Source organism: Calypte anna, chromosome 4A (genome assembly GCF_003957555.1).
Source record: "Calypte anna isolate BGI_N300 chromosome 4A, bCalAnn1_v1.p, whole genome shotgun sequence".
NCBI lineage: Eukaryota > Metazoa > Chordata > Aves > Apodiformes > Trochilidae > Calypte > Calypte anna.
Window position 1 is genome coordinate 14,955,644 of NC_044248.1, and position 25,922 is coordinate 14,981,565.

The 25,922-nt window shown below is 35.2% G+C and overlaps 1 protein-coding gene across 3 annotated transcripts in view; it reads right to left on the reverse strand.

Moving 5' to 3' along the window:
* The window catches only part of ATP8A1 (ATPase phospholipid transporting 8A1), a 97,479-nt gene that overhangs the window by 5,110 nt on the left and 66,447 nt on the right, over positions 1 to 25,922 (reverse strand). For all 3 annotated transcript variants that reach the window (XM_030449745.1, XM_030449746.1, XM_030449747.1), the window contains 9 exons: positions 25,722 to 25,832; positions 19,352 to 19,426; positions 19,119 to 19,241; positions 16,793 to 16,871; positions 14,791 to 14,852; positions 11,027 to 11,083; positions 10,428 to 10,535; positions 3,236 to 3,324; positions 2,752 to 2,844 (listed from right to left, as the gene is read on the reverse strand). In XM_030449745.1, coding sequence (XP_030305605.1) covers positions 2,752 to 2,844; positions 3,236 to 3,324; positions 10,428 to 10,535; positions 11,027 to 11,083; positions 14,791 to 14,852; positions 16,793 to 16,871; positions 19,119 to 19,241; positions 19,352 to 19,426; positions 25,722 to 25,832 — 797 coding nt within the window. The remainder of the gene's footprint in view (positions 1 to 2,751; positions 2,845 to 3,235; positions 3,325 to 10,427; positions 10,536 to 11,026; positions 11,084 to 14,790; positions 14,853 to 16,792; positions 16,872 to 19,118; positions 19,242 to 19,351; positions 19,427 to 25,721; positions 25,833 to 25,922) is intronic.

The following is a 25,922-nucleotide window of genomic DNA, read 5'->3' on the forward strand; positions in this document are numbered from 1 at the left end:
AAAATACTACTTTATAGATTCCTGCCCAACCACTTACCTGATCTAAAAAAATTTTCCAAGCAGACTGAATGAAAACCAATGCTTATATGAAGCAGCATTTGCAGTATGTATCTCTAAAGATGTGCCCACAACCTTTATATTTATATCTTCTTAGCTTATTTTGGCATTTCATAAGAACAAATCCTTTCTTCTGCTATGACATAAAAAGGTACTTTCTGAGGTACGCACACCAGAAAATATTATTTGGTGCTGAAAAATACTAAATAAGTTTGTAAAAAATAACTATTCCTTTTTACATGAAAAGCACTACAACTCAAGAATAAAGAAGTCACAGATATGTATTTAAAATAGATGAAGAACATTCCTTACCAATTTAGCTACTTTGCACTGGTAACTAGTTAATCCAGGCTTCTGCAATTTTGGAGAGTCAAGAATATTTACAACAGTTCAATCAAGTTTCTGAAGATGCAAGTAAGTCAGTTCATCAGATTGTTTCTTTAACAAAGAATACTTTCACCACAATGGGTGAAGTTTTGGCTGTCTTGCCTGAATTCAGATGTTATTTTAAAAAATCACGGATGGAACAAATCTTTTAGAGATATTAAGATGTCTATTTGCATGTTAGGTGGATGCTTGTGTACTTCAAAGAATACAGGTCTAGAAGTTATTTTGTGGATAAAGAATGGATCTAAGAAATTCTTAATGAAAATAAATCATTCATGAAGCCTTCCTAACTTCTTCATAGTGGGATAAACAGATAATTATAAAACTAGTGGTGAAACTACCAAGTTCCTTTTACCTAAATAAGGAGAAGAGATATGGAAGACATTCTGTAGGATGAAGTAAGACAATACTGTCTGGACAGCTGAAGTAAAAGTAGCTGAAATCAGGAATGAAAGAGAAATCTTGGGAATGCAAGCAGAGAACAATAAAAAGGAACATTACCATACTTTCTTCTGCATCCCCAAGTTGTTCCCCATTTAGCACTCTCCAGTACTAATGTCTGCTTTCTTTTCTGTAACTTGTTCTTTTACAGCTTTTTTGCTCCTCACAAAAGAGCCCACAGCATAGATTGCTTCTGGCTCAAAGCTCAGCACATTGATAAAGGAGATGGAAATGCTGCAGAAAGATCTTCCGTTGAAGATCTGCCTGAATGAGCACTGCAGCTGAAGTGAGGCATCTGTAACAATTTACATCATCTTTAAAGGTAAGAACACTTACTCTTGCAAGCACTAACTGGGTCTTGCAGTGATGATGGAAAAGTGCTCGATGCAGAGATCACATCATCTAGGGGATTTTACAGTACTTTCAGTATGAAGCTGCTGGCACGAAGACAGCATTTAGGCCTGATGGGAGCCACTCTGCAGATACCTGCTCCTATGTAGCCAACTACTGGGTGTTCTACAGGTGGCAGGATGAGCTTCTAGGCCTCTGGGTACCTCTCCTGGTATTTGTCTATGGTACCAGGAAAGATGAACTCTGCTAGAGACAAAATGTTCTTGTGAAAATAAATTCCTAGGAAAAGAAAGGAATAGTAGGAGCAAACATTCATATCTGCTGGATATTCTACCTTGAATTCTACCCTAAAACTGGTGAGCATCACCTTGGTATCCAGCATAATTTGGTCTCAAACCTAGTAGATCGTAGTAAGCTGAATCCTCCACAGAATTGCAGGAGGGATACAGTAGGACTGAAGGAGAAAGGCAAATTATGAACAAAAGGTACTTCTAGAAAATTAAACCTAGAATAAAAGAGGTGGCTGTGTTTTTTTCTGGTCTCTTTCCATGCATACCTTGGTAGGAAATCAGCCGTCCTGGCTAAGCCCTTTTTCATGAAGCTACTAAAAAAAGCAGCCGTCCAAAGGAAAGAAGGAACAGGAAAAGCAAGTATCAATAGTATTGGGGTTTTTGTTCAGACTTCACAAAACTCATGAAAATGAGAACAAGCAAAGAAAGCTCTTGCTCATACAAATGTCAGTAATGAAATGGAAGAGGGGGAGAAGGGTGCTTTGTCACCTCATCCTCCTGTTTACCAAGTGCTTCCTATGACTTCAGCCAGGATTAAAAAAGTATTTTAGTGAATGCACACCTTTAATCAGAGTTTAAATACAGGTATTGTCCAATTATTCAGTTTTAACTTCTCTTATATATAAAGGATATGCCTGATCCACGAAGGAGGATGTAACAGGGGAATTCTTGTGGAGTCTTTAGTTAAAATTATTTTTACCACACAAGCTAGTCAGATTTCTTTGCTCTGGACTGACATTAGACACAAAGCCAACTTATTCTAGTCAATTTCAGCAAATCCTAGACAAATTTTGCTATTTTTCCTTATGCTACTAAGCAGGTTTTAATTTTTTTTTCTTGTGATTAGGCTCAAATTATAACTGTATTAGTGAATGATGCAGATTTAAATTCTTTTCAGATTTAAACTTTGTATTAGTTGTTAACACAACGGAAAATGACAGAATTGAAATTGTAAGAATTGTTCCTTAAGTTTGCTCTATATGTAATAGCTGGAGACATTACAGTCAGCTGCAGAGAAATACATCAGCCTTTGGCAAAAATCTACATCTAAGCATATGAAAAAAACCCAAACAGTATCAGTACTCCTTAGGCCTCTTTACAGATGCCTTTTGTTTGTATGGTTTATGAAGAACAGCATTTTTGTCTCTGATGCATGTATAAGGCTGAAAATATTTAATTTTTTTTTGTTTTTTCAAACACAATTATCTAGAGATTTTTACAGTACCTTTTGCCATGCACAACTTCCCCAGGATCCTCAGATTTTGCTTCCAACTCCTGAACTTCATCTACCAGTGTCTTAAAAGTAGCTCTCTTTATTCTGTTGGTAAAACAAAATACTGCCAGATTTACTCTTCTTGAAAGTAAAAGAACAGATTGTTTTAACACTTAGATAAACATTTTCCCAGATGACTTCAAATTGAGCTTTATAAAAAGAAATATTATCAAGCCAGTCTAAGTAATATTTAAAGATGTACTTGCAAATTAGAAACAACAAATATTTACTTAAAACACTAGTAAACCTTGTAATAAATTAAACCTGTAATAAATTAAACCTGTAATAAACCTTGTAAAAATTAAAAACAAAAAATCTGAAAAATAATTTTATATAAAATGAGAGCTGCTGTTAATTTTTTTCTTATATTAGTAATTAGAACACACATTTAAAAGTCAGTACTTTCTCCCTTAAACCTCAGCATTTCTGTACTCACACTTTGTATACTACATCAAAAAGTAGTGCTGCCATAGGAATACACAGAAGTCCCATCCAAAACACTCCAGAGCTGAACATCATAGCTGCCTGGAGGGAAAAAAAAAAGCACAAAATGTGATAATGTAATGATAAGAACAAGGAAGAAATCCTAAGAAATATAAAATACTTGGTTGAGGGTAACAAAAGCAAATTTAAATGAACCACTCTCGGTTCCCCAATGTGAAATAGAAGTTTAACTCCTTCTAAAATCCCCTGAATTGCTACAGAAATCCTATTTAGGAAGCACTAATTCATGTTAAGTAGCTGGTAGAAAAAACACACTGCTTAGCTCTTTGAGAGCTACAACCCTGCTCTACCCCACGATGTGGAGTGTAGGTATTTCCATTAAAACCAGATTTGTCAAAATCCATCCCCGACCCCTTCTTTGTCATTATGAGCATAATTTCTTATCTGCAATCAACACTAACAGGATATAATGGGTCATGACCCTTGATATGGATAGTGGACAGCATTACAAGCATTTTGCCATATAACTCAGTTGAAGTAATCTTCAACAGAACACACTGTACCACAGTTCCTACACTGTCAAAGACTCCTCTTCAACAAACTGCTCAAAAAGGAGAACTAAGAAAGCAATTAATTACATAATTACAGATGTATTCATCATATTGTTAAATAAAGTTCTAACACTGCACGGTGCAGTGTGTGCAAAGCAGATCACTGATTTTAGCCGTGCTTGCTTTTTCACATACTGCCTTCTATCATAGGAGTTTCTTCTGTTCAGAACTTTAATTGGTCTGTAAATACACTAAAACCTAGAATACGCTCAGAAGCCAAAATAAACATCATAATTTATGGATATTAAAGTAAAATAACGACTTTAATCTATTCTTGTAATGCAAGCCCAAGTATCTACATCAATAATATTGTGGATGCAAGGAGTATGATAAATACTTAATGAAGCATATTACTGAAAGATTGTTTTGCAGCCGGTATTAAAAATACCTTCTTAATGTAATTACATTGCACAGAGACTGAATGTAACATTGCTACACAATGATACTCTTTCAAATCCTTTGCCTCATTACTTGGAGATGAATTCCTTTCAAAGGTTAAACCTCCGTATGTAACTAAAATAAACACGCTCGATTTTTTGTAACATTAATTAGCAGAGAAATGCAGGTATCTGACAGTAAAGAAAGTCTAACTTCTGAATGCATATACACAAACACTTTAGAATTATACTATATATGTTAATGTGCAAAAAAAAGTGAGCTACTTTCAAAAAAGAAAAAAAAAAGAAAAAAAAAGAAAAAGTAATTTTCATAGAGATAAAAAGTTCTGTTTGCCTTCTTTTTGTAACCAAAGTCCTACTGACCTTGATTCTTTGAAAGCATTAGAATTTATTTGGACTGAAAATTTGGTAGACTTTCCACAGCTATCTTTAAGGACATAGATACTGCCCCGAGATTCTATTAATTATTTCTGCCAACAGCTGTCAACAAAGGTGTAAACACTGAGCAGTGACAAGTTAAAAACAACTCACATTTACAATGGACTGACAAAAAGAATAAAATTTTTCATCAGGCACTGAAGAAAATATATTAGCACAGTCACTTTATAAACAAAACATGACTTTTGACATACTTGATGAAATACTCATTTCCTAGAACAGCAGCTAATAGAAAATGTCTATCACAACTACATTATGCAACACTTTTTATCATTAAATAGCAATTAGAGGAAATTTCCACAAAAACCAAGAAAGCATTAAAACTACAAGTTGAAGTAATTATGACTCTTAGTTCCTCTTATTAAAAACAACTTTTAATTTATAAGAACATAGCCAAGAGCTGTCCTTGTGTTAGCTACCCTGTATTAAATGTTTGCTGGTGAAACAGCAAAAGTGATAATGTAGGTCTTAGGATGTTAATTCTGACCATTGTAATGCTAACTATAAATGAGGGAACAACTGGCACCTACTATTCAGTCCATCCAGCCTTTGGCTTTACAAATGAACAACATGAATTGGGGAAAAAAAAAAGTTTTCTGCGTCATATTTGAAAGCCTGTCAGATTTTTTTTCTTTTGCAGAGTTAATCCAAACCTAAAAGATTTAAAGCCGACATTCGTGTTCAAGACAGAGGGCCTCTTTGTATTTTTTGGATGAAGAGGGGAAAAAATAAAATCCCACAGAGGTATTTCCTTCCTTTCTGTACAAGAAAGCTCCCCCCTCACTCTGTAGAAAACATTTTTGTCTCTAACTTTTCACATCTCTCTACACATAGGCAGGTCATCTGGGAAATGGCAAACCAACCCTTTTCAGACAATGGCACTAACAGGAGCAGCCTGTTCTGGGGACGGACTCTGGCTGCCTCTGTTCGAGGTTTACAAATTGTTCCTAATGTGAGAGATTTGTGGTCTATGCCAAGTTTTCCCCCTTTAGGCCTTGTGAAACCAAATGGAATCTGCCACAAAAGTGGCTCCCAGGGGAATTCAGAAGTAATCCAAAATGAGAGCTGGGAAGCCTAGTTTATTGTAGGACTTACAAGTCCTGCAGGGAGGATAAATAATTTGTCGTCTCTGGAGCTCATGCTCAATATTAGGACTTCCTAAAGTGAATCAACACTAATTATAAAGCACATTGTAGAGATTTTTATATAAGATCTTTTTTTAAAAAAGAAAATACATTGCTGAGAATTACTTCCTTTCACAGCTTAATGGCAGATTAGAAATCCTGGCTGCAAAATATTTTTAATGTACTGATGAAGAAGCACTGTTAGGAAATCACATGCCAAAATGAACAGTAAATATTCCCTTTTTCTTCACTATGAAATGTCCTAATGAAACAGGTAGCCCAGAGTTTGAAAAGCCTTCTGAAATTAAAGAAAGATGAAAAGATCAGTAAAGTTCTTGCTACAGAAAACTTATGAAAACCATTTTCAGTTTATCAGTTGCTATCTCTATTGACTTTAGGTGGAAACTAATGGAAGTACTTTCAAAGATAAAAAGCAAAAAAAAAAAAAAAAAAAAAAGAGTAAAGGAAAAAGGCCTCACAATAAATATTAATACCTGCAAATTTACTCCAAAAGCTGGAAAGGAGAATGACACACAAAAAAGCTTCCCCAAGAATAAGGAAGTGAAGCAGGTTCTTTTATCAGAAGTTTGGCTTACCAGGTTGCACTACAGCTTGAATTAGCTAACTGAAAAATATAAACTATAAAAATTATTAAATTAATTTAATTATAAAAATAATTAGCCACCTGGATTTGAAATTAGACAAGCAATAAAAAGTTGCCAAGGTGAGATTTATCACACTACTTTTAATCATGTTTGTAATCACTGAATATTAGCTATTCTGCAAGAAAAGGAGACATTCTTCTCTTTTGCCTTGGAGTAAAAGATTCACAGGGGAACCTATCTGAGTTGATTCAAAGATGACATGAGAAATAGTATCTGAGAAAGGAGATGTAAAGTCCCGAAGAGTGGGTGGATTCTTGTTGGTATACACAGTATGTTACCAGGATAGGGGTGGTCTGCACTACACTGAGTGAAACAGGAAACTTTGAGTTTCACTAGAACTTTTAAGGCACTGCAGCAATTCCTGACTCATCAGAAAAGGAAGTTGCTATGGAAAAAGATGGCAGCTGAATAGTATTAATCTTTTCAGTGTCATTGTATGAATAATTGCAATAGTACTGATTTTGATTCTTAACACTTTAAACAGAAAAAAATGTGTAACATTTGTTTATGAAGGAGATTGGTAATAATATGGTGAGGGTAATAGCTCTGTTAAATGCTGATACTGTGAAAAGACTAACCAATAAAAGGAAGACTATTAAAATGGTAACACTACCAAGATCATAAGCAGAAAAAGTAAATTTGGTAGTTTGAAGCTCAGCTCTGCTGTTTCTGTTTGTACCTTTGCAGTCAAAGAACAAGAATGGGAATGTAACTATTGAACATGGAACAGAATCTTTAAAGTGTATCTGGAAAACCGCAAACTCTGGCTTGCAAATATCTAGTACTTGACTAACTATAATTAAACTATGAATTTCTGAGGACTCAAAATAGAAACTACCTAATGAGAATTGAACATGAAAAGTCCCTTATGAAAAAAACATTTTGTATTGATGAAGTGAAAGTGTAAAGCAAACTTTATATTTAAAGAACTGAATAAGCTAAAATATATCAGTATTAAATAGTAGCTAAATCCTAGGCTTTCAAGTGCCAATAGATGACTACAATGGACACGTGTTCACACACAAACAGAATCACACATGGTTGGAAAAGACTTCTAAGAGATCACCATGTTCAACTGTCAACTCAGAAAAAATATAAAAAAAATCACCATCCCATTACAGCATGTCCTGAAATGCCTCAGCTACACAGTTTTTAAATACCTTCAGGGGTGGTGACTGCACCACCTCCCTAGGCAGCCTGCTCCAGCACCTGACTACTCTTTCAGTAAGGAAATTCTTCCTAATACCTACTCTAAACCTCCCCTGGTGCAACTTTAGGCCATTTCCTCTAGACCCATCATTTTTACTTGAGGGAACAGGCCAACAACCACCTCACTACAACCTCCTTTCAGATAGTTGTAGAGAACAGTAAGGTCTTCCTTCAGCCTCCTCTTCTCCAAACTAACCAATCCCAACTCCCTTGGCCTCTCCTCATAGGACTTTTTTCCAGACCTTTCACCAGCTTGGTTGCTCTTCTCTGAACTTGCTCCAGCAACTCCGTGTCTTTCTTATGGGATAAATTCTGATTCACTTATAAAAATCTTCAAGAAATCATTGAGTTCTTCTTTGAACTAATAATATTCTCAACAAAAGTACCCTAAACCATTTCTCTAAACAAGAGGTTCACATAAGTATAGAGGGAAGGACAGATACAGATCACTGACTATTACTTTGTAAAGATTTACAGGTCTGTAAAACACAATCTCTGTATCAAGTAATACAGAGAGAAGCAAGGTTTAAGAAACCAGCACTGTCCATAGAGTCACAGAATTGTTCAGGTTGGAAAAGACATGTAAGATCATACAGTCCAATAGTTGTTAATCTAGGATATTGCAACGCGTCTTTCCTTAACAGTGCAGCTAAATAATCCAACAAGAAATATTATTGTTTTTCACAAAGATAGTGGAAACCCGAATCAAATGATCTAAAATTCTATAAAATACATGCTTTTTCCTTAGCCTCAATTTCCGTCAGTAGTTTTATGAATCCCGTGGGTCAGACAGAGCAGAAACATACGGTGCTCTGGAGAGCTTTACAGCGCATGATCTGCATGATCTGCAGTACCACAATAAATTAAAAAGCTCTGCAGATACTGAAGTTTTGTTTTTCATCTTGATGTCATACTTCTTATTTCAGTGTTATAATTTTAGCTAAGTCATTAATCTGATGGGTGAATAAAAAAAGGCATAACAACTCAGAGTACACAACTGTAACAAACCCAAAAGGGTCGAGAGTTGTACTACTTTGAAATACGATTGGTCTATTTTTTATCTTTGCCAATGAAAGAATTTAGACACAAATCACAGTTATATTTGTTCAAGAAAAAGACAGCCATATCAGCTTAGAAATTCATCAACTTGATAATTTTAAGTAATTTTTTTTTTTTTTGTGCTATTAAAAAGAAAACTAGGCTTCATAAATTGCAAGTATGGAAACATTAATAGATAGGCTCTAGTAACTTTATGGGCACATGAATGGTAGCTACACTTACTAGGCCACGTGAATTGCAGAAAATTATTCATTATTGCATTTATTGCAAAAGGACTATGCTGATATAGAAACATAACAATTGAACCACAGCATTGGTTTCTCCTTTCAGGGGGGTATAAGGCACAGTATGACAAAACATGAACTACAGGAAATGTGTCCTGGTGATTTACTGGATCACAGACTGAAAATGAATTTTTTTCCAGCTTCACAGAACAGTTTTCTGTACAATGCAGAGTCTCAAACAAACAAAAAAATCTACAAAGTAAATACCTCATGAAATATGAAGAGATCTGGCCATCTTGAAATGACTTTCGTATCACAGTCTGTGAAAATGTCGAATTAAGCTGAATTGCCTAATTATATGCACAGAAGTAGAGGTGTTCCAGTGATGTTCCTCACAGTGTGGGTCGTAGACAGCTGTGTTAAGAGTACTCTGAAGCCCTATAAATAGTGGTAACTAGGTTGCCAAATGGATCGTTTCATCCATGTTACTCAGATCTCAGAGTGATTAGAGTTGATAAAAGAGATGTTAAAAAAATGACCTCCAGGTGAGGAAGAGATATGCACCTAAATTTCCCATATCCTACATGAATTTTTCAATTGCTGAATTACACCACAGAGGTGGAGTTAAAGGCAGTCCTTTCCTGTTAGTGATGTAAGGTTTCATTTAGATGGTACACTTTGAGAACCATTAGAAGAGGATCCTACTGAAGTAACCAGGTATGCTCAATCTCCAATTCCCACCAAGAATGCTCAGAAGCAGACATTAGTGTCTGGGAAATAAATACTAAATTTGATATGTTTCTGGAACTGAATACTTTTGAGAATTTGGAACTTAAGTCCTAATTAGATCAGCACAGGGAGCAACTAAACATTATTTAGGGATTCAGTCCTACTTGCAATATTCAGAGCAGATTTACACAAATGGCATCGTAGATGAAAAAGAAACCAGTAATTACTGTCAAAAGATTAAAGAGACAATACAATAATGCATTCCAAGCAGCTGCTCATACAATATTATGGCACCTCAAATTTTTTTCAGGCATTTTCTAGTTTCAAATACCTAGAAATCTGTAAAATTTAAGATAAAAAAACAGCCTTAACTTATGCACTACTTGTGTGCCTCGCAATACAAAAAATTCTCTAGCCAAAGAAGCACTGTAATTCTGAGTTCTGAATTTGGCAAGACTTCTGTCTAGAGAAAGTTGAAACTCACTAAAGAACTGCAAAGCAGCTTACCTGTTTATTCTTCTTCAGTGGACCTCACAGCCTGTTAGCTGCGCTCCATTGCCACAAGAGTAAAAATAAATTCTATTTGAAATAAACATGGCTACCACATTGAAGCAACACCCTTATGCACCTCTTGTTAACAGAAGGATCCAGTAAAGATTAGGCCTGTGCTAAAGACTGAAACAATATTCTCTGCACACATTCAGGTTTTAGTTAAACTGTACTTTACCTCTCCTGACATATCAGGTGCCATAGGAATGACTGGCCATAAAGAAGAGTAGATTCCAAAGAACACCACCCAAAGTGCTATACTGCCCCAGATAGCTATATGGCTGAACTGTTAAAAAAAAAAATAGAAAAGAACAATCATCACAGATATATAATGAAAAAAGTCTTTGCTATGTAGTATTTACAATGCACTTCCAATGTATATGATGAATTTTCCATACATTTTCCATTGTATTAATTTAACTCTGCTACTTCAGTTAGCCATTTCTTAAAGCAGGATGATACTTTTAGCAGCAGTATTACTGCATTTTAAGCCAACTGAAGCTCAATTACAATCAATCCAGAGTAATCTGATATTTCTAGTTTAAGGATTACTTTAAGCCTTATACCAACATCCTCCTTTTCCAATATTAAACATTATTTTTTGCATGTGGATATTCTGTCTTTCTACACAAAAACCATAGATTGGTTTGATTTTGTGGCAAGAGCTGACAAACTGCAAGGGCGTAATACAGTAAGTAAGAGGAAAATAAAAGACTTATTCATCCATCCATTGTACTTTACAGAACATTTGAGAATATGGAAAAGACATTTGCTTACCAAAGTCCAGTATGAGGTCTCTAATCCAGCCTTCAAACAAACAGTCAGAACCACAAACTTTATTGAGAGAGAGAGAGAGAGGATTCTTATTTAATATGGGAACATTACTTAACAAACAAAACAGAATAGTTTGGTTAAACTTTCTAGAGAAGAGAAGAGAAAGTTTAATGACTTTCATACATCATGTTTACTTGCACAAATGAACTAAGTGAAAGGATAATCAGTCTCCTAAATTTAAATGTGATTTCCTCAATGATTTTCAGCAAAATAGTATGTGTCAATGTCCCTAGCCATGGAATAGGATCGGAACCAAAGTTCACAAAGCAAATGGCAACCATTTCTATGGACCTGGAGAAGCTACAGAAAAGCCCTTCAGCTTCAGTACAATCTACTCTCCCAGAAGGTAGGACTTTAAGCAGCCCTGTAATGAAGTTTGCTTATACCACAGTTAGCTCTTTTTTTCCCTCTGCTTCTGTGTGTGTGCTTAGATACGAAGTTAAAAGTGTGTGTTTGAAACGACCACAATAAGAAGCCACTAGAAGATTTAATGTGGTAATGAGCCAGCAGTAAGAACACTAAGAATTATTAGCTTCCACTAATAATGTCCACTCATTTTATTTGGAAAACTCAGTTTTGTATTAGAAATCTTAAACCTTTCCCTTCCCCCCTAGAACTCTGAAATCTGGCTCTTACAGAGTGAGATGACATTGATGGCATTTTGGTTACACAGAAAGGTTCAAGTGCAGTTCAGTAGAGATGGAGAGCATCACTACTACTTTCTCTCATCATCTAGATGAAATCTTGCAATTGTTCAAGATTACTTTAATCTAAATTAAAAATAAGTAAGTTTCATTCACTTCATTGATACTTCGTTAGTATGAATGACCACATACTGCAGTTCTCTTAAAAAGAGATATACACTCTGTGACAAATACCATCCTTACAAATTAAAATTACAAATTTACCAGCCTACACACAGGGGCTTCCTCAAAACGTTGGGCTATAGTGGCTCCTCTTGAGCTGAACAACAGTAGCTCACTTGTTTCCTTACCCAGGAAACAAGGAATCAAACAGGCATTGTGTAAAAAGCACTGAGCTTATTAAGAAAGACCTCTCAGCATGGTAATACAATTATTTTCATGGTGCTCTACTCCTATTTGAAATTTATGTTTCAAGAAATAATTCCAGGACATGATATAAATCCATGCATATTCTTTGTGGACCCAAGGAAATGATATTAATTCCTGAATCCATTTGATATTGATTTTTGCACAACTGATGAATGTAGAATTTCTAAAAAAAACTGCAACAAATTAAAAGCAGTGAGAAGAATGAGAAGTACCTTAGATTTATGATTTTGATATATCAAGACAATTACTGATAACTGTCAGTGCACACACAGTTCACATAGAGATTTTTTTTAAAATTTTAAATAATTTTTTTTTTTTGCATTTTGAAAGTCTCTCATATCTTCATGCATGCTCCAGACATCCTTGAACTCCTGTGAATATACATGAATATACATCAATTGTACATCCCTCCCTAGATTTTCAATAGGAGGTGAAGTGGATAAACTGAAAACAAATGAAAAAGTAGGTTGTCTGGACTTCTAATGGTGAAATAACATTTTACTGGGAAATCCTTGGCCATTTTGCAGTTTACTAACAAGCAATTAATTGCTTAAGATGGTGAAATTGGAGCTGTCCTAGTTGAGAACAGCTTGCAGAAAGTTACAGAACAATTTCTCTTGGACCTCTGTTTTATGCATTTATGGATACAGCTTGACAAACAGTAATGAGTAGCTCCAGGTTACTATATTAAAAGTGTAAGACATGAACTGATTTCTGAAAGTGTTAGAAAATGTTGCTCCAATGCTTGTGGGTCAGCTGACATAACAGATGATACTCAGATATATAGCACTACTATAGGATTTCAGGATTTATCCATCAGCTAGTGGGTGACAGTCTAAATGACTACATGTTTTGAACCCTGAGTTCCACAGGACCTAGTGTAAACCAGTAAATTTATAGTACTGCATATATAAACTTGTTTTCTCCTGATGCAAAGTTTCACTTTTGAAAGGAAGAACAGAGCAGAATGACTGGGTAGGATGACATTCTGAGGTGGCTTCAGGAAAGCACTTCAGCTGCAATTGCAGCAGCATGTTGAATAATTTGCTTTAACAAGAGTATGGCACAAACTCACTCTAAAAAATGACGGTGAATACAAGTGATATTTTTAGAGCAATCAAGGAAAAGGACATGTTAGCAGAAAATGTGGGTTAGGTGCTGCAACTCTCACATACATATAACTCATAAATAAAATTCCACTGAACTGAAGAAGATTGAAACTTCTAAATATAGTAAACAGTGAAATATTTTTATTAAATAGAGTAAAAACTTGGTGCAGAGAACCTCTTCCCAGGAAGAAACTGTTTCACTTAGAAAAACGATTCTGAGATATTCTTATGAAGTATTTACTAATACTGGGGAAAGCAATAACCATTCAGGTAAAGGACTGACTTCTAAATGCTGCTCAGTGTTATGAGAGTCCTGTGTCAGATGAACTACTTCTGTCAGGACTGAGTTATGACAATGACTGTAACCTTGCTTCTTAATTTTATTAAGACTTGCACAGAAAACATCCAGGATATTCCATCCATGCCTAATGGAGATCAGTTCATCACATGATAGATTGCAAGTTCATGTGCAACTGCTGCTTACAAAACATGTGCTTTTAAGAGAATGTGTGAACAACTAGTTTTTCCATGTCCTTGATGGAACCAGTTTAAGGGCCATGTATGTACTGGCAGAACAAACTTTTTATTATAACTGATACAGCAGTAGCACATGCACAGAATGGGCTGTGGCTACTCAGCCCTTTAATGCTCTTTAACCTTTCTGGTTAGCTGACCAGAAAACACAATTCAAAATGTTCTCTCATACATAGCAGATGTTGACAGTATCTACATTCTCAAAGGACTACAAAGTTTTCTAGACTACTTTTGTTTCATTTCCATTATGATGTTTCCATATAATTCTAGAGAATTTGATTTTAATATGAATTTGTACTACTGTACTTCCTTATTTTAATGGAAGAGTTAATTTATTTTTTGTACTGCCAACTACAGGAAGTTGAAAAATTAATTAAACTCCTAGTGTTGAAAAACAGAGGAGAGGAAGTGCAAGTCTAATTTTGCTCCTAAGAGATCTTGGAAAACCTTCATCTAATGGGTAACAGTGATCTTTAACAAGTGAAAAACTGGTGTTCATTTATTCTAGGAAATAAAACATTAAAAGAAAAAAATCAACAATAATGACTAATATTTATGAGAGCATCAGAAGATTACTGTTAGGTGTGGATCAAGTAATTCTGGCAGTCTGATTGTCCCCAAAAAGACATCCCATAAATCTTGGTTCCATGTGGCTTTTTCTCCCTTTGAAGCTCCCATGATAAATTAAGAGAGGGAGAAGATAACTTACTGGAAAGTAGACACTTTCCAGTAAATTACAGATATCTGAATGTATCTTCTGAATATTAAAGTACTTAATTGTAAAAACTGGAATTAGAATGCAATACACATCTCAAAGCTTCTCAAAGAGTCATTCAGGTGCCATTTCTTATTCTTAAGGCACCACAATGAATCAAGTGTTCTACATAGAGAATAATAAATATTAATAAAACTGCATATATTAAAGTGTTAAAGATAATGCCAATACAGACAGTCAGCTGACAGAGCACCAGAAAACTGTAGGAAAACTTACAGTGTATACAGTGTTCCCCAGCAGCAGGTAGTCTGAAGTTTTACCATTGCTAAATACAGTACCTGAGGAAGGAAGCAGAGATAAAAATAAAAAACATTTTTATGTAAATAAAAATAAAAAACATTATTTATCCACCATTAAGCCTTAAACCATATCTAATCTATAACAGTACTGTGTATTTCAGCAATACATAAATATATAAAAATCTGATTTCTGATACAAAAAAAGATGGTAGGATGTCCTATAGGGGGAGAACAGATTTCACCTTGAACTATATTGAACAGTAGATATCTATTACTTTTATGATTTTCAGTGCTTAAAAACTTCTAGCAATTTCAGGAATTGTGTTAGAAACTCAACTTACCTACTCAAATAATACACTCTGCTGCTTTACCATATAAACCCAGCAGTAAATAGCATAATGATGATAAAATAGGCAGGCACCTAAGTCTGTTCCCATCAACTGGAAGAGTGGAACTCATCACTGCACAAAGCACAAAGCTGAGCTATCCTCCATTCTTCCCATTCCTACTCTCACATCTCAGGATCCTCCCATGCCTCTTCTTTGCTAAGAGAAGATGAAGACTGTATACCTAATCTTGAAAGTTCCTCTCTCTGGTAAATGTCCATTCATCAGCTCCTCCTTAGGAAATTAGCAGTATTAATTTCCTTTTCTCTTTAAATACACAGCCAGAGATTTAACTAACAGTAGCTCCCATCTTGCGCTCATTTTCCCTATATGCAGAACTCTGCACCAGTCGGACTCACAGCAGGTACTGGTTATACTGCCCACCATGTACACAATCCCCAGGTCCTAGTTCTAGTCCCTGTATTCATCTGGCATTTCTCCAGGAATAAAATAAGGAAGACAGGAGGCAATTTGTTCAGACTTGCAGAGGCCATGTGCCAGCAGGTCAGTTCTAGACCAGGGGCTGTGAGACAAAGAGGCCTGCACTAAAGTGCCCTCCCATGTGCTTGTCCAAGTATCTCACCTTTGACATTCACACATGAACTCTATTCTACTTCACCACATATACTCACAAAACACTTCTCCATCATGTAATGCATAAATCTCTGAGGTTGTGGTTTTAGAGTATACATTGATATTTTGGGTCCTTTTTCCTCCTGGGCTGTCTAAAAGTCTCCAAAGCAAACCACTGCACTGAATTCACACCCAGTGTGATGTAACTGGCCTTTCAGAGAAAGGAGACTGCTACCCACTTCCTGTTACCCATCAGAAGTCACCAAGGTTAGAACACTCTTAAAAAAGTTTTACTCAATGTTTTTGGGCACAAGAAGCTGTGACTGTCTCACCCTCTAGTCACAACAGTTCAAAAAGTGTCCATAAGAATACTCCTATCACCTGCCAGAGCAGACAACCTGGCTCTATCAGGGAAACTGAGAAGATTACTGATGTTATAGAAAAGCTGCAGGATTCACACAGCTTTCCTTCCTGTCCTGTTTACTTCTGCAGCTTGAGCGCATATACAGCTGTCAAACTATAAGACTGGCAGGACTGAGCTGTCCGAGATGTCCCAGTTTCATCTGTCACAGTCACAAGCCTGCTCATATAGATGTAAACTAGTGGGTTAGTATAACCCTGAAGTAACAGGAGAGAAGGAATACACATCAGCATTCAAAGCTTACAATGTGTAAGAGACACCACAGTGTCAGTAAGGGACAAGACTGATTTAGGATCTTGCAGATATTTAATATGGTAGCACATTAGATAAAAAAGTAGCATAATTCCATAGCAATCTCTTTTTCTCCATTTTCCCCAGTTTACATAAAACCTGGTTATGTAGCTTTATGTATATGAACTTGAAACAGATTTTAAATAAAGCATTAAAAATATGCTGCATCTATTCTAGTTCTTCAAATGGTATATTGAAATTTAATCACACCAACTTGCTACTATTTATAGAGCTTTCTGAGGAAAAAGAGAAGATATTCAGATATTCTGTACATTCACATTTGTATTTTTATTTTTCATAATACTTACCATGCTGGAGGGCTTTTAGTGGAAACCAAAACAGAATGAATGAGTGGAAGAGGCCATTTAAACAATGAACCCAGAAAACCTAAGGGAAAACAAAATCCATGAGAACAATTTGCAATAAACTAGCTCTGTGAACCCTGACCTTTCTTTTTATTTGTGTGTTAGATTCACAAAATGTGTTTCTGTCAGGCCACCACTGTGAAGTAACACAACTGACAGGCACTTTCTGCCTCTTAGCACTTCATGGGTCATTTGTTTATTTTTATGTTTTGAAAAAAAAAGTGTGTATTATCTCCTCCTTTTAATGTCAAATCAGAAGGGAATTAAAATGCATACATAAGGGAATATAATCAGAAAACTTAAAGTAAACCAGACAAATGAAAGTATTTTCTGTAGGTTTCTCTCCACATGCTCTATTCTTGAAGTGCATCACTTCATCATATCAAAATTGCTTTAGTGTACTTGCTAAATAATGAAAAACTTACTTTCAAACTTATGTTCATTTGTAAAATATGGCTTCTGCAAAGATTCTGACTCTTTCCAAAAAACGTTGTATGAAGACATAAAAAGACTTAAAAATATGCAAACTGTGTTTTTTCATTAGCGATGCTTTTGACTATCATAGCCTTTATTGCAACAAACTGATGTGTATTATGAGTGTTAAAGTCTTCAAATAATTAAAATTAAGTTGCCTGCCTCACATTTCCCACAATGTCTCAGCATCTTTTGTTAGATTATACTACTACACTAGGTTGTATGATCCAATTTATGCTCCAATACTTTGCACATTTGAACTTGTGCTACTCATTAACCTTTGTCTCTCCTTGTTGCTGTGTCATTACCAGAAGTTTTTATTTGACAGAAAGCACAGGTGGGTGCAAGAAAAATTAGTTCTACTTTTCCATTTTCTTGACCAATTCTTATTGTCACATGCTAATCCTTTAACCTTTGTCATGACCTCATAACCTTTGATCCCTTTTACCATAACAAACATCTGCATCAACATTCAAGGCAGTGATGTTTCCAAATCTTTAACACCAACTATTCAACTTATAGGTGGGAATTTTGTAGCTGAGAAGTTTGCAGACACTCATAGCAAGAGTTCTATGGGAACAGCCACAGAATTTCCAATGAAGTTAACAATTCATCTTTGCAATAATAAAAGTATTATAGGCTTATTTAAGAGCAGAAACCCCCAACCGTTGTAACTCTTGACTTACATTATTTATTAAAATTATTACAAATGTCTGTATTAATGGACCATGAAAAGTTCTGTATTTGTAGAGCAGTGAGTGACACAAGAAACTACATTCTCTAGTTTCCTTACAGCTCTCAGGTTTTTTTTTTTGTAGGTGAACAGATGAAGTGAAGGACAAAAATCTCATGTTTCAGTGAACAAAAATAGTTTAGATAAATAATTCTATCTAAATAAGGTTTCTAAACTGCATGCTATCTAAATGCAGTTTTACAGTACAAGAAGCACAGATACAAGGGCTAAGTATGCTGAATCAGGTCTGCATATCTACTACAGATTGAAATTAATTGTCCTGAAGTTCAGCTTACAATGACATTACTTGAAATGTGATGATTTTATTTAGAAAAGTCAAGTAACATCAGAAGAAACTTTTACAAATATCATGGTATTAATGAAACTGCAGACTCAGGAACAAGTGTAATTAGGTTTTTAAGACATTATTTATGGACAAATCTCTAGAAATTGTATATATTTTCTGTATAAAATAGCCCTACATTCTTTTACAAGATCTTGTGCTAGTCTTTCCAAGATGAATGCTGCCCACTACCCACCAAAACGAGCTTTGGATTCCTTTTGATTGATCCTGACACATTCTTAACTGACTCCAAGTATTTCTTCTCAAAACTCAAAATAAAACCATAAAATCACAATTCCAAATTGACAAAGAACAGTACAAAGTCCCTCCCTCTACTAATCTAATGACAGTTCTTATTATCCTCTTCAACACTTCTCCACAGGCTTCAGTAATCCGTTTTCATATAACAGCATCAATACATACAGCCCAGAGACAGAGAGATCTAAAGCACTTCAGCTGATAGAAGACAGCTTTATTACGAGCAGAGAAAAAAAACAACAACAAGGTTGTAAAAAAAAAAAAGCTTGCTGTCCATTTCTGTACTTGCTACAAATGGGTAAGTATGATAATCACCATTGATGGACAAGTGAACAACTGGAAATAGTATTAACAAAACCATCCTCATTTTAAATTATGAGCAGCATAGAATGAAAAGAATAATTATACTGAATTCTTATTAATTTCTGCTTTAACTATGTTTGATCTAAACCAAATTTTACCTTAGTATTAAAATCCAGTGCATTTTGGGAAGTCTTGTATAACTCAGGATATTTCAGCATGTTTTCTTTTCGACAAGATCTTTCAAATATTCCAAGAGTTAGTGGAGGCATTGCTGTAAACATCTAATAGATGTATTAAAAAAAAAATTGCAAAACTTTAGAGGTGAGGACTCACTTAAAGCTTGTTTACTCAAGAAATTTTCACTATTATGGTTGAAAATAAATCATCTTACCAGATTGTAAAGACCTATACACCATCTTTCAAAAAGAATTTGTCCAGAAAAGCCATTGACAAATGCAAACCAGATCTGAAAAAGAGGAGAAATGTGTCTTAAGCAAATGTTTTGCAAGGTATGATGAATAGATTTTTCCTTCACTTCACAATAAGTGATACCTCTAGAGCATATTTACAACACAGTTGAACATGTTCTGGTTTATATCTACCTGAAAATAAATAAAGTAATAAAATTAATTTGCATTCAAGATCAGAATGGGCAACATAGTTAGATATGTGAGCAACGCCATCTAAACATGGAAACATTTAACAGATGTAGCTATTTGTAGAAGAAATGTCATATTCTTTAAGAATTAAAGAATTCTTGAAGCTCACTGCATTTATATTGTACTTAATGCAATAAAAATTTTGAGAAATATGAGGTGAGGAGTCTACTGATTTAAAGCAGTCATATTCTCATCATAAGCAAAGCTCCTTATAGACTTCTACACTAAGCTGCCATTTGAAACTTAAAACTGTACCAATGTTCCTCACTCATACATGGAACTCAGGACAGGGTAAGGCTTTACCACAGCAATGGTAAAAGCACCAAGGAGGAGTGACGGATAGATGTTATTATGTCATCTACCCCTTATTTTATTCTTTTTCCCCTTGTTTGTATCAAATAGTAGAGAAAATTTTAGAATTCCTAATTTATGAATTAGGATTTGGGTGGTGCAAAAAGGCATTTTTAATAGAGTAAGTAGCTGGACAAAAATGTGTGTACATCTTGTGGCTGGTATCTTCTGACCAAGCTCAAAAGAAGTAGTAGTCTCTGAGAAGAAAATAAAATAGAAAGCAAATAGACACTTCATAACCAAGGAGTATATGGAAAGAACATTAACCTGATCTGACTCAACTAGCAGTCAAAATGTTGTAACACACTAATTTAAAAAGAAAGGCCTAAATACATTTCCTGAACCTATTCCATGTATTTACTACTCTGAAATGTGTGAATTTACTCACTACTGTTAAATGTGTTTGTATATAATGCAAACATCACTTAAGTGATGTTAAGCCCCACTTTAAAGTGTTTTGAAATGACTGTTTTAAGGAAATGCAAGTATTTAAGACAAATTTTAATTTATAATGGAACAGATATATGAAGCTGCTACCAAGCCTCTCAGAAATGCTTTGTAACATTTTATTCCTTAAAACTCCTCTTGCTTACAGTTTTATTTTATACAGACTATAAGCTAAAAATTTCCAAGCTATTTAAACTGAAAACCATTTTACAGTAAAATTATAAAGAAATTCTCCAAGGTGTACTATTAACTTCCTGAAATCTTAGCATTTACTTTCTTCCAAAGGCAGCATGCAAATTATGAGCATTTTAGTTCAGCTCAGTATAAAAAGGAACTGGAAGGTATCTTGGTTCTAGATGCCAAGAATAAATGAAATTTGGTAGCAGCCCTGGGTTCTAAAGCTCTTCTTTAATCTACCAAAAAAAAAAAAACCTGTCCTGGTTTGGACCAGGATAAAGGTGGTTTTCTGTTTCTGTACTTTTGCTTTTAGCTAAGTCCCTTCTAAGTAGCTGCACTTGCTGAAACTAACAGCAAGTTTCTCAGTGTCTGTTTCTAGGATTGATAACACTTGATGTTTATAGTTACTGCTAGAGACTGGTATGCAGAGCCAAGGACACTCAGCTCTGAGGAAAATATTTTACCGTCCAGGAGGACACAGAGGCCCCACCTGAGCCCTCCTTTGGGGAGGAACAGACAAGATAGATGCCAGAATTGACCAAACAGAGTATTCCATCCCATATACGTCACACTCAGTATAAATTTGAGGCATCACGTGGGCCAAGCCAGATCTTTTCCTGCTTCCCTTCCTTCACCCGGCATCCTGGAAGGATCCTGTCCATTCGTCTGCCTGTGGTCCTGATCCGTGCCAGCCCATATCTGTGTGTTCCTGCCTCCAGTTCCCGACTGCTGCCGACTCCAGGAGTCCAGCCTGGACTTTCCCAGGGCTGCCCTACAGCCTCGGTGGTGACGTGAGAGTTATTGGGGGAGAGGGGGGAGGAATGTGGTTTCCATTTTCCTGTATATTTGTATATATTTAGTAATTTTACCTATTTATCATTACTGTTTCATTAAAGTTGTGTAGTTTAGTTTCCAACCCATAAGTCTCTCTCCCTTATTCTCTCTCCTTTCTCTATCAAGGATAGAGAGACGTTAATAGAGAGCGTCTGTTATTCGGTTTAATCGCCGGGCCAGTGTTAAACCGTGACAAAAACCCCAAGCAAAAAACCAACCCCCAAAAAACCCCACAAAAAACCCATCTGGGAGGATAAAGCTTTTAATGTGGCTAAGAAATTAAAAACAACACCTTCTGCAGTAGAAGCACGACTGTTTAGTGCATACCAGACAAACTACCAGAGACAGCACATCTTTAAAATCTAGGAAGAAACATGGATCTTCTGTTGTTTACAAGATAGTATTTTGAATGTTCACATTAAGAACACCTGTGGCTGAAAAAAATTAGCTGATCTAAAGGGAGAAATAAACCCCATGAACAATAAATGCAGCCCTCATCTCAATTCAGAAGAGAGGAAGGAAATAAGCTATCTACAGCTAAGTTCAGAACCTTGGATCCTAGAAAATTACACTCTTAATCATACATAAAATAACTACTATGGAGCTCACTACAGTGTTACCAGTGACAAAACCCACTTGCTTCACACTGGGAAATGTATTCATCCTAATTGTGATGGTCTATTAAGGCAGCTGTACCTGCAAAATAAGTTCTTAGTATGTTACACATGTTACTAACTTAGGAGCACACTCAGCCACTTAAGGAGTAGGCCCTACTCTTAGCAGCTCAAATCCAACACCCATACACAGAAGGAGAGATGATAGGTGCCCTTAAGAAATAATTTAGACAACATGAGGAAGAAGTGAAAATTTTATAGTTCAATGGCTACGTAATTTCTATTCAAAATGAAAACTTCAAGTTCACAGCTCATGTAAAATGACATGGGCTTCAATAAAGGCCCTTGGATTTCTAAGTTTTCAAACCATATAATACAAAAAAAGCAGGCATGAGCACAGTAACTTTCTGCTGTCTGTATTTTAAACTCAACTCAGAGCAGTTTGCATACATTGAACAAGCCATGGTGTACTGAACAACGGCACCTAAACTCTCCAGCTCAGCAGCAGTGTGAGTGCACACAGAAAGCCTGCTCAAGTTTAGGGTTATGCATGGAACGGGTCTCATATGACTACAGAGATTCATCTGATGTGTCAGGTAAAGGGAATCTGGAACAAAATGGTAAACTTTAGTTATGGACATGAGCTGCAGACAATGTGTAACTCATCAGTGGAATGAAAAGGGCGTGAGGAAAAAAACCCAAAAAACATCAAAAGAAATGAAAGAAAAAAGATAAAAAAGAAAAACCAACATTCAAAGTTTACAGACCTAGACCCAGATTATTGCACCTGTAATTGCTTGGTATAATTGAACTGTTTATGTAGTATCACTCAAATTGCCACAAGTGACCATGTTTAGGGATCTGTAACTGAACTTTAATGGGAATTCCACACATCTGTTTCTTCTATTTATGTTCTTGTTTTTTACTCTTTCATTTGAATTTTCCCCTATGTGAAGCATAAGTGAATTATGCAGATCTTCTATTTTTTTTTTAAATGGTAAAATTTCTTATTTAACAGAAACCAGTTGTTCTCAATAGCCATTACTAGCTAGCAGAACAAAAAGAAAGAAAAGGAAAAATTTATCTGATGTTGAAGGGAGATTTGCATAACTTCACAAAATGAATAGTTTAACAAAAGAGGATATGCAGTAATGGTAATTATAAAGCCAAAACTAATGCACAGAGGAGTTCTCAATAACTAGATCAATCTCAATCCCAACCATCATTATAAGGCAATGACAGACCCCTCAAAATAAGTATGAGATTCTGCATATGCTTATCCTATCTGAGCGAGAGGCTCAGTACAGGCTTAATAATGCAAATCACCAGTCTATTAGAAATTCAGTTTTTTCTTGCAATTTAGATTGATACATAAGAATATGACCTCTAAAGTTAGTGGGACTAGTCCTACATAAAAGATAAGGCCCATGTTTAAATATCTATTGCACCAAGACACAAAGTCAAAAAAGTTATTACAGACCACTTCTAGTTTCTTATGAATAGGAGTTTAAATACTGATAAACACTAATGATGGTGCAGGAATATTACCATAGATTTTTACCATTTTCTGAACCAAGAAACCAATGGTTATTATGTCTTATCACTCCATGGATGCCTAGGAAAAAAGCCATATTTCAGACTAAATGCAATCTATTACATTCCTTGTTTGATTGGTACTGAGCAGACAATTCAAGATAGAATATGCATCTATTAAGGAAAGGCAGGTATTTTTAGTTATTGACAGCTAATAAAAGGAAACTTGTTTAAAGCAACTTCCAGACATGCCTTTCATAGTATTATTTTCTAAACTCCAAGACAGAGGAGGCGTGGCCACAAAAGCTTCACAGACGTTTTCCTGATGTAGCATTTCTGCATATTAAGCAGCAGCTTACAAATACTCATTGAGCTCTCTGCTCCCACGCTTGATCTGTACAAAAAACTGAAAAGAGAGATTCAAGACTGGCAGTTGTCCTTTCTAGAGACATTCAATGATGAATTTCTGCCCATTCACTCACAGTATTGACATGAGCTATTAACATCTGTGAAAGTTTTCTGAGCTGCCAAACATGAGGTATACAGAAATTCAAATAGAAGTCATCTGTCTTCCAGAGAAGGTGCATGTACATGGCAAAAGGCTTGTAAGCATTATATATAAAAGGATCATATCCATATAAAAATTACCTCTTTGCTCTTCCATCTGCTCAGAAGGGAGACTACTTCTAGTCTTTTGTATTTTTAGACTATGATCTCTATACCTCACATTTAATTTTCACAAAGAATACAAACAGTGGCGTATTTATATGTGATACAAGTTATAACTTCACAATGTGCTTGCAGGTGACAGTGACAGAAAATAAAGAAAAATAAAGTAGTATGTTCTAAAGCCCAACTTTGAAAGTTTCTGTAAACAAAAAGTATACATTAATACCGTTTTTTGTAACTACCTCAAGAGCTACTCCTAATCAGCACTTCTGGAAGTCCGATCATTTAATCAGATACTCAGCTTTTTAAATTCATGATCTAAAGTCTGCCATCACCTCTAAAGCAAGAATTATCTTTAATGGATTTGCATTTTTTGGGCTTCCTACTTTTTCTCAATGGGTTACAAACTTGCTACTACTTAGACTGAAATCTATTTAAGTTACTAACACAATAAAGAGGAAAAACCTGAAATTTAGAAAAGGTAAAAAGTATGCTAAGAAAAATGCATGCTTTTTGGCTGCAAAACTTCTACATAAAAAGATGCTTCAAGTATTTTCAAATACTGCAGCATCCTAAGATCTCATAAATATATCTGATTTTGATATTTATCTATTTAATTTTATATAAGGTCTAACAGAAAGTTTTATTTCAGTAAAAATTGGATACACACTGCACATGTTTAAGATTTTAATTTGAGAATATATTAAAAAACCAAAGGAACTTTTAATGTGTTTAATATTAATTCTTAATGTAAAATACTGGAAAGACAACTCACCTATAAAAGTTATTGTGTGAATAAGCTTTTTAACAAAATAATTATTTTCCAACTTTGAACCTAAGATATCATTGTGAATATAAAGTTTGAACCAATTGAAACATAATTACTAGATACATATTTAGTTATTAGAAAAAGGAACAATAAATTATGGGGTAGAGAGAAAAATTCAAAAAGATAAAATACCTTCAGCATAACCTGTGGTCATGAAGGTCATGAAAATTACAGCTATACTTGCTGTCTCAACCAATACCTACCAATACATGTACATTTATTACTACACAGTCCTCTCATACTATTGTATACTATATTTCACAAGACTTTGGTCTATTTAAAATCCCAGTTGAGAAAACTAGGTCAGCTACTTTGAGGAAAGTCTCCCTGGTCATAAGCTAGAGCCTAAGGAGACACAGTCACTTCATCAACAAGTATAAAAGTACTCAGCAGTGTAACTAAAGATCTATGTTCTGCACAGCTGCAGCCCTGCAGTTCAACAGTGACCTGAAAAAGGGCTTCAGATTGTGAACTGCAGTTACTGACACCAGTAATCACTCTATTAATCAGCTAGTTGAAAAAATAAGATTCAGTAGTAGTGTTTTTGACAGTTTAAATGCTTCTTTAAAATACCCTATAATAATAACAAGCTCAAAATAATAAAGTTTTTAGTATCAAGGAGTAACATTTACTGTGCTAGAAAATTACCTCGATTATATAAAGGACTATATTCTTGTAGAAACAGTACAAGATGCATTTAGCTACTCTGTTGTAATTCCAGGCTCCGTGAACCAACAACAAGTTCTTCAAATACTTGAACTGCAAAAGATGAAAAATGAACACAAACAATCAGAGCACACATACACCACTATTAATCTGATATTAAATGACTTTATCGTAGTAGTTTAC